This window comes from Aspergillus pseudoviridinutans, assembly GCF_018340605.1.
Source record: "Aspergillus pseudoviridinutans IFM 55266 DNA, scaffold_8, whole genome shotgun sequence".
NCBI lineage: Eukaryota > Fungi > Ascomycota > Eurotiomycetes > Eurotiales > Aspergillaceae > Aspergillus > Aspergillus pseudoviridinutans.
The window spans coordinates 1,632,264-1,647,548 of NW_025091288.1; the positions used below are offsets into that span (position 1 = coordinate 1,632,264).

Below are 15,285 nucleotides of genomic sequence, written 5' to 3' on the forward strand. Positions count from 1 at the left end.
ATCCTACAGCCATCACAGCCACTTCAAAAAGCGTATCTTGACGTTGAACTTTTCTCCTAGTTCGCATAAAACAAATCGCTATGCGTGTTTGCAATTAGCATCAGCATTTTTTGGCTGAAGTACGAGACGAAGCGGGATTTCAACCAGCCTAGGAAATGACGACCAAAAGCTATCCCGACGAGAAACTGACACCCAAAAAGGCAGTAGTTGTCCTCGAAATGCATAGAGCACTCGACGAATCCATCAGGCAAGGGTACATTTCGGAAAAAGATTTCCGTAAAGCAGCCAAAATCGCCTTCGTTGTCGGTCATCGAGAGTCTGACTTGAAGCCCGAGGCGAAAACCCCCGAAAGTAGCGCCCCGGGAGCTTTTCAACAGATAACATCTTTCCCCAGCGGAACAAGGTTGACAGTTGGAGTGTGGAAAAGGGACACTCACCGTCGAGCAATGGATGGATATTTTTACATCAGCAGGAGCCTTCTTCGAGCAATCGGCCAGCACGCCAAACTGGCAAGAATTGAAGCTTGTTGATGTAGCCTACGAGGTCCAGAAGTTCAGGTTGGATGATAGCATCGGTACGATGCACCCAACCGCATGGCAAATTGTCTAGCCACAGCGGCTTACCCAGACAAACAAGCAATACTAGATAAAGGAAGCTATGGAAGCTATACCTCTGAGGAGATTGTACAGCGTCGACGCGAGCCCTCATATCACAACACTCGTGAGTGCAATTCCGGTCCATCTGGCGACGAGCTCATGGATTTGGGCAGGGCCAACAGCATCAGCAGGGAACCAGGCCTCATCGACTTCTCCCTGGTGAGCGCGTTGCTCCGCACAGGCTTCTGTCCTCTCCGCCTCCATCCTCTCGATCCGTTCCTTCAACTCTGGAATGGCGTAGTACACCATGTCTGCAGCGGTTTGGAGGTCTCCAGATTGTTCTGCCGCGTCTCTCGTGGCAATAAGTGAGTCAAGTTTCATCTTGGCATCCTGTATTTCCTTGCTTCGCTTTTTCTCACTCTCATATTTCTCACGTAGCGGCTGCAGGTCCTTTGCACAGTTCACAGCTTCCTGCTTAGCAACTTCCAACTGTGCTTTTGAAGCTTCATCTTTTCCCTTATTTAAGGCGTGGATTTCAACCTGGAGTCGTTGCAGCTTCCTTTCCAAGTTGCCGAGAGGCTGCGGTTGAGTCTCCCGAGCAATTCGCACCGCAGCTGCGGCCTCGTCGATGAGGTCAATGGCTGAGTCGGGAAGTCGTCGATCTATAAGATAGCGAGCGGCAAGCTTGGCAGCAGCGACGACGGCACCATCATGGATAATTACAGCGTGGTGCACTTCATATTTGGCTTTGAGACACCTGAGGATATAAATGGTCTCTGACACTGACGGCTCTGTCACCAGCACTTGCTGAAATCGACGGAAAACCTGATCCTTCTCCATGTACTTCCGGTATTCCATATTTGTCGTGGCTCCAATGCAGCGGTGGAGTTTCCCGCTAGCTAGCATTAATTTGAGCAGCTTTGCAGCGCCCATTCCTCCATCACTGCTGGAGGGAGCATCCATGATAAAGTGGATATCATCGATGAAGAGGATGATCGTATCTTTTGACTCCTCAACCTCCTTCAGGACACCCATCATCCTTTCTTCAAATTCTCCAGGATACTTGCATCCAGCAATAAGTGAACCCATGTCAAGAGAGAGTAGTCTGCAATGCAACAGGCTTGCAGGGGCCTCTGCATTACAGATCAAATGTGCAAGACCCGCCACAAGCGTAGTCTTTCCGACGCCCGATTCGCCGATCAGAATAGGGTTATTCTTCGTCCGCCTGCTCAGAATCTGGATGACCTGTCTAGTTTCCTCATAATGGCTGAGCACAGGTTCAATCTTGCCTTCTCTCACCTGCGCTATCATATCGATAGTGAATTTGCTCAGATTTCTATTTTTATTTTCACTCTCTGAATACGCAGTCGTCAAGTCTATCTGCTTGGAGCCGCAAATCTGCTGTACAGCATGGTCGATCAGCTTAGCATTTGGGATGTTTGCATCTGCCAGGGCCTGCTGGACTTGCGAGTCCTGAGTCACAGCCAGGATTAGGTGCTCAATGGCGGCATAGCCATCTCTCCTATTCTGAGTCTTGGAAAGCTCGCTTGCGGACCGTATTACCTTGGCGAGAGCAGGAGAAAGACTGACGTGCTCTGTGATTTGATCTTGGGTCGGTTGTCGTATCAGCAACTTGAATAGCGAGCGGTGAAGCAGTTCTGGATCGCCGTGCGCCAGCTCGACAACTTGCTTGAAGAGCGGCACGCTAGCTACATACGCTTGTTGGTCCTTAGACCCAGGTAGCGAAGGACTGAGGAGCGAGACAGCCAGATGGATGGGCAGGATCTGAGGGTGAGCATATTTTGATGCCAGATCGTTCGAATCTAGCAGAGCCTTGTGAGCTTCGTCCGTAAAGTTTGTTGCGCTCATAACGTACGGCGTATGTCCAAAGAGAAAGTTGACGTGTGTTTTGTGTTGTGCCCACAGTTATGGGGTATACCGTATATATCAAAGCCTCAAAGGGGCTTCACTTCGACCATGTCGAGAAAGCGGGGTAGGTGAGATCGCGGTCAGATCACATTGACAGCATCCCTGCACTTCTACAGCAAGTCATACAGCAGATCATTAGACAAATCGAGCAGGTGATGCAGATTGACATCCAACTCACGATCAGGTGGATAGCAAATTATTTACAGAACCAAGGAGTTCAAATGGCTAAGGCAGCGAGCCACTACACCACCCAGAACGGAGCCCAGCCAGATCCACCAGCTTTGGGCTACCCAACGCGCAAGATCCACTGTGTGAAGGCAAATACGAACTACGGTCAATCAGGCACGAAAGGAGCAGTTCCTACAAAATCCTTTTGGCAAGTACATAGGAGAGATCGATGCGTCCCTTCCAGGACAACATACTAGGACTTTGTATGATCAGCTCAGCAGGGCGCAAGCATCAACCTTGGCACAGCTTTGAACATGTCTGATATCATTCTGAAGCTGCATAGAAGCCGCACTTGACATCATAGATATTAGGAATAACTTGCTCCAGAAGCTTCTTAATGCGATGCAGTCGTCTGCCTTCCAAGACAGATTGCGTAGGCTCACTAGAAGGGGTCTTTCATCTTGTTTCCTGGTGAAGCGTGCTAAAACAACCGCTGGGTTCTAAGGCTTTAAACCAACAGACTCCCATGCACTGTTGATATTTTTGCTTGAAAAAGCTTTATTTCAGCTTGACTAAAACACCTGAAAGAAATCTCGCTTTGTAATATGACTTAATCCTTGATATTCATGCATAAATTGCTCCAATTCGCGGCTGTATGGTCGAGAAAGAGAGCTGAAAAGACTGATATCAAGAGGCTGCAAATTATGAGTTGAATGAGGTGGATAGACAGCCAGAAGGGACTTGTTGGCATCAAAGAAGTTAATAAACTTCATACTGACGTGGGAGCCATGGCCATCAAGATTAGAAGTCGCCAACACCTTCACATCTTCACGCCCTCTTGGAATAAAGTTGTAAGCCACGCATATCCTAGCTCATCGTTGGTCCAACCACTAGGAGAAGATGTAAAAGAGCAGTAATGATCATCAGGGCTAAAATCCTGAAGCAACATATTTTGCATATCTTGAGAAACAGCCTGGTAAATCAACCAGGTGGAAGAGCTGTCCCATCTTCTCAAATACAGGCAACTGTAGTAATCAGCTCCGTATTTCCATCCCGGATTCATTGTTGGGAGGCCCCTTTCTCATGCCAGCGTCGTGAAAAGATTCTTCACCTTTCGATAGCACTCCAATGAGGAAACCCTTCTCATCCATATTGTGCAGGTTCAGCCCCGGACTCTTCACTCTTTTGAGCCATGAGCTTGAAGTATAGTGTGTACTTGTAGGCAGAATCAGCCCTTTTGCGCTAAACGTCAATTTCAATTATAGGCATTCATGTTAATATTTACTAGAAGACTTTTCTGCGCTATTCCGCATGAGCTGCATCATGAACAGGGTAATTGATGGACGCCAGGAAATATTACTTGCAATAACCCCTTCTACTTTGCATGTACTTGATAAACCCTACTTCTGGGGTAGGAACGGATGTAAATTATGTGCAGGTCTCCAGCAGTTGCTTCTTAGGTGTCATCATGATGGCAACTGAAGAAGACTAATATGGGATAACAAGTATGATTCTTCATCTAATGAGTCCATCTGGAAAAATTGTAGAGATAATAGCTATAGTGAATGAAATGGTAGAAGGTGTAGGTTTCTCCTGCCAGAGTATGTCTATCTCAGATGGAGTGAATGATACCACATTCAATGCTCTATAGAGACACTTAATGAGTGAAGATCCATCTCAATTTCCTGTTTCTTGCCTTCTCTATCTTGTCATGACTATGTATCATTCACTAGCCTTACCTTCCCTCTCTGAGCTGGAATCTCTCGGGGTCTGGAGAGTATGATACCCTCAACCACCTAGCTGTCCACTGCCCATGTACATATCAGCAAACTATCTTCTACATCTTTAAGGGATGCATCAAAAACCGTGGGTATAGACGTACTCCCGTTATTCTAACATCCAGAGCGGTAAAATGACTACCGCTCTACACAACGCCGACCAAGGTTGGTGCCATCGTTGCCAGCATCGATGGACTACGTTGCCTCCGGGCTACCGTCCGAAAACGAGTTTGGACCTACACTGTCCGACCCTGTCCGACCCTGTCCGAACCCTTCAGGTAAGGCTATGCCGCTCCACCGAAGTGTGCCAGCTAATTGGTCTATAGGCAGTGTTGAAGTTTAGCCGGAAAACTGACCCGATCATTTATCTGGGTCCCGGGGCCATGGGTACTACCGGATGACCGCCGTTTGGGTGATAGGCTGTGGTCATGCCTAAACTGGTTGAATCTATGGCACTGGCCATGATGAAGGGAGACCCAGTACCTGGGGAACGGCCTTGCCCTGAAAGAGTATATTCAAACCGGGTATGCAGTCAGATGCACCGGTATTTGAAAAGTACGTAACAATGGCTCAGCAGCTTAACACAATCGAGATCACAGCCACCATCGGGATTTGGTTGCCCATGTTTTTGGACGATACTGTACCATCTCATCGTGCATCGCAAAGAAGAACGGACCAACAGAGCTTCTGCTCCAACCACCGGCTCCAAGGCGAGCGTATCCACACTGTTTACAGCTTCCAAGGACGTGGATCTCCCGCGGGAGTTTTCGGGATCACTTTAATGTCCCGCCTCCAGTTCTTAGGCGATCCTAATCGGCTCGATGTGGGCCTTAGTTGTGCGCGAGCAGGGCTGTACATTATGGAGGCTGGGCTCAACTTAAACGGCCCAGTACTAAAGGTCCTGGGGAACTGCCTAAGATCTCTTCGATTGGCCATGTTTTGTGTCATCTTTGCAAAGGCAGGCACCGCACCCGATACCTGATTCTTACTCACCCTTTCATAACTACCCACAAGTACGTAACAATGGCTCAAGTGGACATAAACCGGATAATAGCCACCATCGGGATCTGACTGCCGTTGTATGGGCTATACTGTCTTACATCCGCACGTATGTGCAAGACGACAAACATACCGAAAGAGAACTCCTCAGGGCAATCGCTATTGAGATGAATAAATTTAACAAGATGCTTGAGGATTTGCTCGTGAGACTATCACGGGCTTGTTCAAGATGATCGCAAGCCTGACAACGACGACGTGTTCAACATGGGAGCAATGACCTACATCAGCCAAACCCCAGTCCAACACAAAGCGCAAGTACCATCTCAGATAAAAACAGCGACCCAACGCCTTGACTAGTCACCAATACACTTTAGTGGCTTGGGCGTGGCGATGAACACAACCACGAATGCGTTCCACTTAAATGGATAATGCAAAAGAGTTCGTCAAGAGTTCTGCATCGCCAGTCAAGGGTGTTGCTCGCGTAGACGACGGAGACACGCTTAGGATATGTTTTTTTGGGAAGAGCAGGACCTCATGACCACAGATAATGCGGATTACTCTTTCTGGTACGATGGTCCAAAGCACAAAATGAACCAGATGAGAGCATGAGCATGACAATAGCGCGGTTTATAGAATCCTAAGTAGAAAGAAAACCAATTGGTTTAACGGATTCAGGACGAACAATCCTCTTCGTTAGAAAGCCCCAGTTTCGGTCCAATCATACTGCCATGAGTCTGACAGTGCCCGGCGGAACACCCCCCAAGCTGGCTGGCATTGCCTCGTGGATATTTCAGAGGTCGATGTCTGCAGGCAGCATGGTCAAGGAATGCCGGGTCCCAACCACGAGGTCGCTATAGGCCTCTTGCACGAGATGGTCAATGACAGGCTGGCCGCTACGCGGTTAAGCGCAGGTAAGGTCCTGCTCATACTGAGGAAATACTTGTTACTGATGCATATAATGGATTATAATTGTCAGTCCGCATTCCAGCACCCTCATTGTATCTTAGCTAGTTGAGCATTCTAGAGAGATTAAATTGAACCATCGAGCTTCATCTCATACCGACTGAAACTGGGCAGCAGAGCGCCAGGCGTTCTTCAATTCTGAAATCTTCAAGAAATTCATTGAAGCAAGGATCCTGGTCGGAGTAATGATTTAGATGGCGTTGAATTGGGTATGAGAAAGGGGATGGAGTACATAATATACAATAACAACAGGAGGTCTCGTGGACTATCTCTAGGGCAATAACGTCATGTAGATATTGATTCTGGGACATGTTCATCATTCATCGCAAATACGGTTATGACGAGGATACGCATCTGACGGTATCAAACTTGTTGGAAGTTGCTGGCCAGTGGGTTCTTTGTCCGACATTGAATATTAAGGTTGGTACTGTCACTGCTGTGGTCGTGGTGGCTTTCGCCGAGTACAGAGTAAATTGATTGTCGAGTCTACATACTGGATCCATCGGCTCAGGAATGCTGAGGAAATGGGGTTAAAGCAGCATCCAGGGGGGTTTTCCGACTCACTCTTGAGCAATTAATTGTTGCGACGCGATCGATTCGGTCGAGTCGGCTGTAATTCGGCAATCGAGACCATCGAGAATCGAGATCGCCGTTCTATCCCCATGAAGAAGAAATCTAGACCAGGTCCAGCGACTTCTGTGAAGCTTCTCTCAGGCTCTGGCAAGCCACGAGCACCATGATTTCGTCACCACTGCACGTTCCCAAGAAAGTCTCTGCTCAAAACCACGGATAATCCGCTTCTTGTCCAAATCAATCCGCCACAGCCACAAACCTCCATTTCCACTTGTTCATCCCCGCGAATCCTCAGCTCAGGTCTCCACCGTGTCCAGCATCGGGGATAACGGATAATCGCCGGTTACGGTCACGGGTTCCGCAAGACAAGGAGAGATAGACTCGCAGTTCATTGCCCTGTCAACTATCATCACGATTTCGCCGTTTTCGACTTGGGACTTTGATTCTCCTATCGCCTCTACAACATTTGCGTCCCCCTATTTCGAGCACGTTAATCGCCAACGCCTCGGCTGACTACGACTGTCGATCACATCGCGCCCCTATCCATGATATCCCGCTTTCGACTTTCCGCCTCATAATCGCAGATAGCTGCGCGATCGCTGCTCCCATCCTCGCTCTTTTCTTCTACAAGCGCAAAGCCCGTGGAAACTGGTCCTTATTCGCAATCGAAGCCGCAGGATGCGGTCATTGCCATCCCGCGCTGCAATATCATCACGACCGTAAGGCTCCACGGGTGATGGGACATGGTGGTGGCGATGTCTTTAAGTAAAGGTGCTGCGAAAGGGCGCGCAAAGGAGTCGATCCACTTCGTCAATGCCCGTCCGACTTCGGAAAATGAGAAGCTGAAGATACAGCGCCTGGTGAGGGCGCATGTGGGAAAATGGATTTCCGACCAAACCAAGGACCGTTCGTTGGGAGGAGAATCCTCGGACTCGAATTCGAATCGCGGGGAGCCCCGCGATCCAGCGTCGCAGATTCTTGAAATCGATACTGAAGAAACATCGTTCCCTTCATCCTCCTCGCCGTCTGCCGGGTCGTCGCGCGAGTCCCCCGAGTCTGTCACCTCTCGCAGCCTGTCCCTCTCCGCCCGGTCCGCTCGGTCCGCTTCTCACGTCCCGCTTCCACAGATAGCTTCCTCGCGCACCCACGAACCGCTGGAGGACGACGCCGATGGCCATTGCGAGTCCAACCCGCGTCAATCGGTGGTGGATCTTGCGAATCGAGAAATTACATGTTTTCCGGGCCAAGAAAATAGCTCTCTGGCTGGCTACGCCATCAAGGGCATGGGCAGTAACCTGTTCGATCCTTTCCACACCTACCCGTCGCATTATGCTCCCGAAGCCGTTCATTCGTGTGAAAGATACTGTTAGTACCCTTGATATATCCTTGAACTCGGAGTGCTGACAATTTGGCAGTAATAGACGTTCTCTGGCCCGAGCTGACTCCCCCCACTCCCTCGGACCGCGACGTCTCTGCCACTAAAAACTGGCTTCCGCTATCATTGTCCGATCCTGTTCTGTTCACTGCCATTTTGTATGGCTCGCTATCACACCAACGTTGCCGATGGATCAATAGGCAGATTCCAGACGGGGCATTCAGCCCTCGCGATCAGCGACTCCTACAGCAGTGTGAATATGAAACCATCAAACTGGCCAACAAGGCTTTCAGTGATCCGGATCACAGTCGCATCCTTAGCGATTCTATCGTAATAACTGTCATGTGCATGGCTCACAGCATCGCCGATGACAACGATCGCGGACGACATCAAAAGACCCCATTCACACCGCCCCTGACGCATCTACAATGGCTCGACGTCTACGCTAGCTTGCCACCAAATCTTGTCCACGTGCGGGGCTTGGTCGAGCTGATCAAATTACGGGGCGGCTTGAAAAATATCAAGCTGCCGGGGTTGGCCACCACTTTATCCTTGTAGGCGCATCTCCGACTCACATGATAGCTTGACTTTGAGCTAACTTGCCAATCAGCTCCTCGCTTCTGACCGCAAGCCATCTGCTTTCGCCGCCTGTATTCGAATACATACCGTTCCATGAGCCGCGACAAGGCCTCACGTTACAAGAGTTACTAGGATATACCTCTCTTGACGTGGAGCTCGGATTCGGTCGATTGCGTCAGATCGGCTTTACCCTAGAGATGGCAGACGTCTTTCAGGCTCTCCGGGTCTACACGAACATTGTCATCGAGCACATGCAGGCGTCCCATCCGAACCCCGACCTGTCTCTCATTTGTGACCAGCGCAATCTCGTCCAGCACCACCTCCTCAACCTCCCCTCTGCCCGCTCTCTCGCCAGCTGGTTCCCCACCCCGCATCACGCAACCATCTACGAAGCCTGCCGTCTAGCCGCCCTCATCTACGCCGTCGGCGTCACCTTCCCGATCCCATCACCAAGCTCGCCTCTTCCCCGTATTGCAAAGCTCCTCCAAGAAACCCTGCAAACCCCCGACGCACCCTCCCTCTGGACCCACCCGCAAGCCCAAGTCGCCCTCCTCTGGGTCCTCACCCTCGGCGGCATCGCGGCCGAGAACCGCCCAGAACGGGACTGGTTCGTACATACCCTGGGCCAAGCGGCGTCGCATAATGGGATCTACTGCTGGTCTGAGCTGAAAGCCATACTGGAGTTCATGCTCTGGTATGACACGGCCTGTGACCGAGCGGGGTATACCCTGTGGCTTGAAGTCGCGGGACGTTTGTGACGACAGGATATTGTCTTTATTTCGGCGTTGTGATTCGTTGCGGGTGCGTTCAGCTCTCTTGGATTTGGACAATTGGTATACGTGTTTATGGAGTTGTATATGATTTATGATGGTCATGACTTTAGGCGCCGGGCTCAAGACAGATCGATGTATTCTATAATGGACATAGGTAATATACACACCAATCTACACAAATTGTAAAGCGTCTCATGATCATCAGTAGCAGCAGCCAGTAAGTAAAGTCCAAATATGCAAAAACGGGAGAGGATGCATCACGGTCCGCTCGAAATCCCATACGACGACGCCTCCCCATGTGCACCCAAGTGCTGCGGCCCACGACGCAGCAACGGTTCCCGCTCCCGCTGCCGGTCGCGCTCCCACTCCCAGTCCCTCGCTGCCACGCCAGTGTAATCCACGGCATCTGAGCGACTCACCATCGCGCTCTCCGTTCTGCCAGCGTCCGCGGCCTTACCAGCCATAGACTGAGCCCGAGACGCATCCATCCGCTTCGCCTGCCACCAGACGAACCCCACCAGCGCGGCCCCGATCACGGCCGTCGACGCCGTAAGCACGAGATTCACCGGGACCGGATTACGGCCGAAAAGCTTAAATGTCAGCGCGTCGAGCCCTGCCTGAAGAAAATTGCCGAGTCCGGCTAGACAGATGATAAGCCCGTAGACCTTCCCGAAGGTCTGGAAGCCAAAGACCTTGGCTGCGTAGTCGGAGACGGCGGTGTAGTAGAATGGCCGGTAGATGACGAAGAGGGCGATGTTGGCGTACCCGGCGGGGAGGCTGTGCGGGATGCAGCCTAGGATGCCGATGAGGGTGGCGGTGGAGGCGAGGATAAGGAGGACCTGTGGGGTTGTCAGGTTGTCGAGGATGGTGCCGATGAAGGGGACGGAGAGGAGCCCGCCGACGGGGAGGAGGACGTCGAAGGCGCTGTTTAGCTGTTTGGAGAGGGCTGGGGTGAGGAGGTAGTCGTACTGTGCGCGGATGGAGGCGACGAAGTAGTTTATGCGGAGCATCTGGAGGATCGTGAAGAGGGTGATGAGGACGAACCAGGGGGTGGTGATTTGTTGGAGAGCGGAGCGGCCGTGGAGAGCGCCCCAGACGCCGCTTGCAGTGGTGTTACGGGGTGGGGTTTTGCCGACGATGCGGTCTTGGGGCTCGTCCACTGGGGGAAGAGTTGTTCGAGAGAGCTCGTCGAGACCTGGGACCCCTGGGACGTCACTGATGTTGCTGTCGCCAAGGAGATCTTGGATCTTGTTGACGACGTCTTGGCGGTGCACGCGGCGGTCGTTGCGCTGACGCTCGCCTTCAGAACGGTTGCCGATGCGCTCGTCGACGCGATCGTTGGCTTCGTCGACGATGTAGGCTTCTGCCTGTTGGACTAGCTCGCCGGCCGTTTTGTAGGATGTCGCTGGCATGATGAGAAGTTGCGCGGCGAGGATGAAGGCAGGAACGATGAGATAAACCATGAAAAACTTGTGGCTGGTAAACGATCCATTGGTGCGCTCGTTGGCGAGTCGGAAGACTAAAAACAAGGCGCTGGACGCATCAAATGCGCCTGTGAGCATCGATAGGATCAATCCAGAGCGAGTAGGGAATGTGTTAGACAGCTGGAATGACGAGATAAAGATGAAGGGACCTCCGAGCGATAGAAAGAGGTATCCGGGAATGTACACATCAAAAGGGAGATTGCCAGCGAAACTGAGTAGTAAGGCGCCGAAAGTCAGACAAATGCTGCCAATGATACCACAGACACGAGGACCGTATGTATCAAGGACAGTGCCAACTGGCAAGGCGGATACATTGGTCGCCACCGCGGCGATTGTAAACATGAGATTCAGGCTGTTTCGCGTCAGCTTAGTCAAGAGACGGAGATCATGATCCGTACCGCAGCTCCTGTCCGTAACAGACTTCCAGGTTCTTAGAGAGCTCGTCGCGCGAACACAGATTGCGATAGACCCCTTCCCGGATCAAGACAGGTTTCAATGCCGCAAATCCGAACACAACACCTGCTGCGAGGAAGCAATAGATGACCGCAATGATTACCTGGCCTAAAGTATCTCATTAGTATTTGCTCGGATCGTGAACAAACAAGGTTCAACTGGCTTCATACAAATTCGTCGTGTACTACTGACTTCGAACGCTCCAATGGTTTGCAATGGATAGTCTTCATCCGGCAATTGCGAGGAAACTTGTGGAACATATCCTCCATGGTCACTCTCGTCCAGCGGTTTCGGTTGGATTTTCAGCGTAGGAGTTTCACGACCAGACGTGAGCTCGTCATGGGCACCTTCATCGGGGGGCTGGGTCCAACCGGGCCCAGCATACGGATTGAAATTCAGACGATAACTGTACGTTGACTGGAAGGAGGACGAAATCGATTCCTCCGGGAGGTCGACATTGCGCCCGTCCACAGAGTCAGAATCGCCATCTTCTTGGCCTGGATGCTGTTGCTGACGCGATGAAGCCCGAGTTTGGCCCCACGACTCGAGATAAGAAACTCGATTTAGAGACATAGCTACACATTGCAGATGAGAAGCTGAACAAAAGCAGAGGTCAGGATTAAGGTGACGTACCGTTGTCCTTGATTAAATTGAGTGGTTTAATTTAATGCATTTATTGCATGCCTGCAGAACTGTAACTTGATTGTTGCCTGTCCAAAACTTGAAATGAGCTGCAGTGTGGATCTTAGTAGTTTGGAGAGCGAATCAAGGTGAGATTGAGAATAGAGTACCAAGCATTGCCGACCAAGAAGAGAAGACTTATATCTATATTGCTCCCAAGATTAAGGTAGGCTCTGATAATATATGAGACTGGATTATCGCGATGGATGACGACTTGACAGTGAGTGATTAGCACTTGGCAGCTATCCGCAGTGCAGTAAGCTAATAAGGTGTCTAAGGTACCCAGTGACGTCGGAGGTAAACAGGGCATGGGTCACCTGATTCCGCCCCTCTGTTTCCCCCGCATGCTCAGCTCCGGCTGCGTTGCTTTCTACCATGGTTATCACGACATAGTAATTGTCCTCTAGCTTATCTTGTTATCAGATGGACTGAATAAGAAGACAGAAAACAGAAGAGCATCCCCCCGCTACCTTAGTCACTAAGGCCTCGGTCCGAAGCCGGAAATCTCCTCAGTGGGCCGGTGGGCCCTTCCATCAGATATATCATATCCTTACGCTTGAGGACCAGTCGCAACTTTCACCTCCGACCTCAGTCAATTATGAATTTCCTGGGGCCAGTCCCAAGATACATAGATACACCATCTTAGCCCATATTGGAGCGATGTTCAAGAAGCACGGCACTAATCCATAGGTATCCTGAGAACGCCCCATCGGTACAAACATATACTATAGCTTCCATTATTTGAACTCTTCATCAACAATGCATAATGCCGTGCTTATTTACAGACGAGCTTGGCTCCAAGTGTTTATTCCCTCGACACTCGGGGCATGACCTCGAGAGTGTGTTCCTGTCAGTTCCCTGTCCAAAACTGTCCTCTGATTGCTTTGGAGGGAACCAGATCTTCAGACTGTGACGACAGACGAGATGTGCATCGCGGAAGACTTCTTTCGCGTATGGCGACTTCAAAATAGTGTGACTTCGTTGCTTGATTGGCAGGGAAGAAGCTTAGCTAGGATCTATGGGGAGGTCTCGTACTCCATAGTCCGTACAGGACGACGGCTATGTCCGACAGTTGAACCCCAATGTGCGGTGTGTGGCGTGCCCTCTTGTCATTCTGATTAGCCAATATTGCAAGGCCAATTATATGAACTGATAAAACCACGCTGTCACATCGTACCTCCGGCTTTTGCATGGGCTGGCTAGTGTAGCATGTAGATTCATAGATAGTGCGTGCATCAAGCTCCAACATAAGGTGTTAGTGTTAATGTTGCGAAGTGGACTATGATATGCCCCGCAGGATCACCCCAGCCTTACCACCGAGCAACTATCCAAGGCAAACAAACAAAAGTATAGGTAAATGGGCTATGCCTGTTCTCTAAGTCAAGCCCTTCCCTTGCATAGTGTGTAATTCATGGCATACTTGGGCCACGCTGTAAGAATCAAAGTCATAGGGGCCAAACTAGGTCATAAACTAAGAGCAAATGCAAGCAATGCGCAGACAGACGGCTCATGCAATGCGATTGGACTCTCCAGAATATGCCCACCCCTTGTCTAGTTCTCTCAGAAAGGTTCGGAAGCCTAGCCGCGCTGGAATTTCCCCGTGACTAGTAGAAGTTTCCGAGCTTTGTAATCGTCCTACGACCGTCCAGCTGAACAAGAAGTAAGTCCTCAGGTGTCGAATACATGCACAGCAGGTACAATGCGTTCTCTATGACTAGGGCCGTCCTAGTGACTCCTGCGATGCTTAATGCTCGATGCTCCTTCCAACCGTTCCATATTGCTTAGGGCGCTACTCAAATGCCGTTGAGATTTGGAACGGTCTGTGACGGCCGGTAGATAGACTGATACGCTGCTTGACCCGTGAGAACAGTGCAGGCGTCTCGCACGGCGAAGAGTTGGCATGGACGCCAACGGAGAGCAGCACGGTGAGAAGCTGCTAACAGATCATGATGGCCAACTGAAAGATGCTTAGTAGTCTCTAGTGAGTAATTAGCCCCTCCGATGCAAACCGAGAGAGCTTGATGATAGAATTCCTGCGAGATGATGCATTTGAACGCCCCTTTAGGTTTGTCAAGCCAGGGCTGATCAAACGAAAAGCTTCCATACTCGCCCCTCTGTACCCACCGTCAGGGGCGATTTCGTCGCAGGATTGACACAGAGGGACGGCTGGGATGCGGATATAGCCGACAAATCTTATCAAATCAACCACATGTAGAATAGTTAGTCTTAGGTTGCTTATAAATTCAGGTCCCTCATCGTGGATTCATTGGATGACAGGCCCGCCAATCAATCAAGAGCAGTAGGGATGGCGGCTTGCACCGTAGGGAGCGAAACTGGACACAAGGCTCTTCCTCCATTTTTGTTCTCCGGTCTCGTCTCCACCCTCCACCTGGCAGAAGAGTAATGTAACATATCCACTAGCCTCAGGTAATCCCTGCAGGCTAGCTTGCACTGAATAATACGCTTCAACCTTACTATTAGTTGGAGTTGGAGATTTTTGCAGAAATGGGAGAGATGCGGGACGCTCAGCCTACGTCGACAAGCGAGACCGACTCTGACCGTTCACGAGCGTCGAGGTGACAGATCAGATATCGCAACCCTGCGGTTGACCATAATCCTTCTCTGGTAAAGCTGAATAGCCGATGTTAGGAACCATGGAATAGCATCTCCTCACCTTTCCTCCTGCCCTATAGTTTGATCAATTTGAAGGTACTCCATGATGAGGGTTGATGATGCGAGAGGGCACCATCTCCGTTAAGATATCGTCCGGGTAATGGATCGCCACCTCCATCAGCCAGGGAAGAGAGAAGCCATCATCGACGCAATAGTCCTTAAAATTTATGCATTTGAAATGTGTACGATTGAACCAGCGGATGAATGGTCAGCGTCGACGACGAAGCCGGTCAGAGTCAAGACGTTACGGGGAGGCGGGTT

General features: G+C 50.5%; 3 protein-coding genes across 3 annotated transcripts; 1 reads left to right on the plus strand and 2 right to left on the minus strand.

The window, feature by feature from the left end:
- Positions 1-704: 704 nt before the first annotated feature.
- Asppvi_010648 (uncharacterized protein) lies at positions 705-2,465 on the minus strand (the record flags this gene model as incomplete). Its single annotated transcript, XM_043306487.1, has 1 exon — positions 705-2,465. One exon carries the CDS (start codon positions 2,463-2,465, stop codon positions 705-707), a length of 1,761 nt encoding a protein of 586 aa, XP_043162422.1.
- A 5,296-nt stretch (positions 2,466-7,761) lies between these two features.
- Asppvi_010649 (uncharacterized protein) lies at positions 7,762-9,718 on the plus strand (the record flags this gene model as incomplete). The annotated part of the gene is made up of 3 exons (XM_043306488.1): positions 7,762-8,371; positions 8,422-8,935; positions 8,992-9,718. The coding sequence occupies 3 exons, from the start codon at positions 7,762-7,764 to the stop codon at positions 9,716-9,718; spliced, it is 1,851 nt and encodes a 616-aa protein (XP_043162423.1).
- Positions 9,719-9,990: 272 nt separating this feature from the next.
- On the minus strand, positions 9,991-12,243 carry Asppvi_010650 (putative MFS transporter Fmp42; the record flags this gene model as incomplete). Its single annotated transcript, XM_043306489.1, has 3 exons — positions 9,991-11,569; positions 11,616-11,778; positions 11,841-12,243. 3 exons carry the CDS (start codon positions 12,241-12,243, stop codon positions 9,991-9,993), a joined length of 2,145 nt encoding a protein of 714 aa, XP_043162424.1.
- Between the last annotated feature and the right edge of the window lie 3,042 nt (positions 12,244-15,285).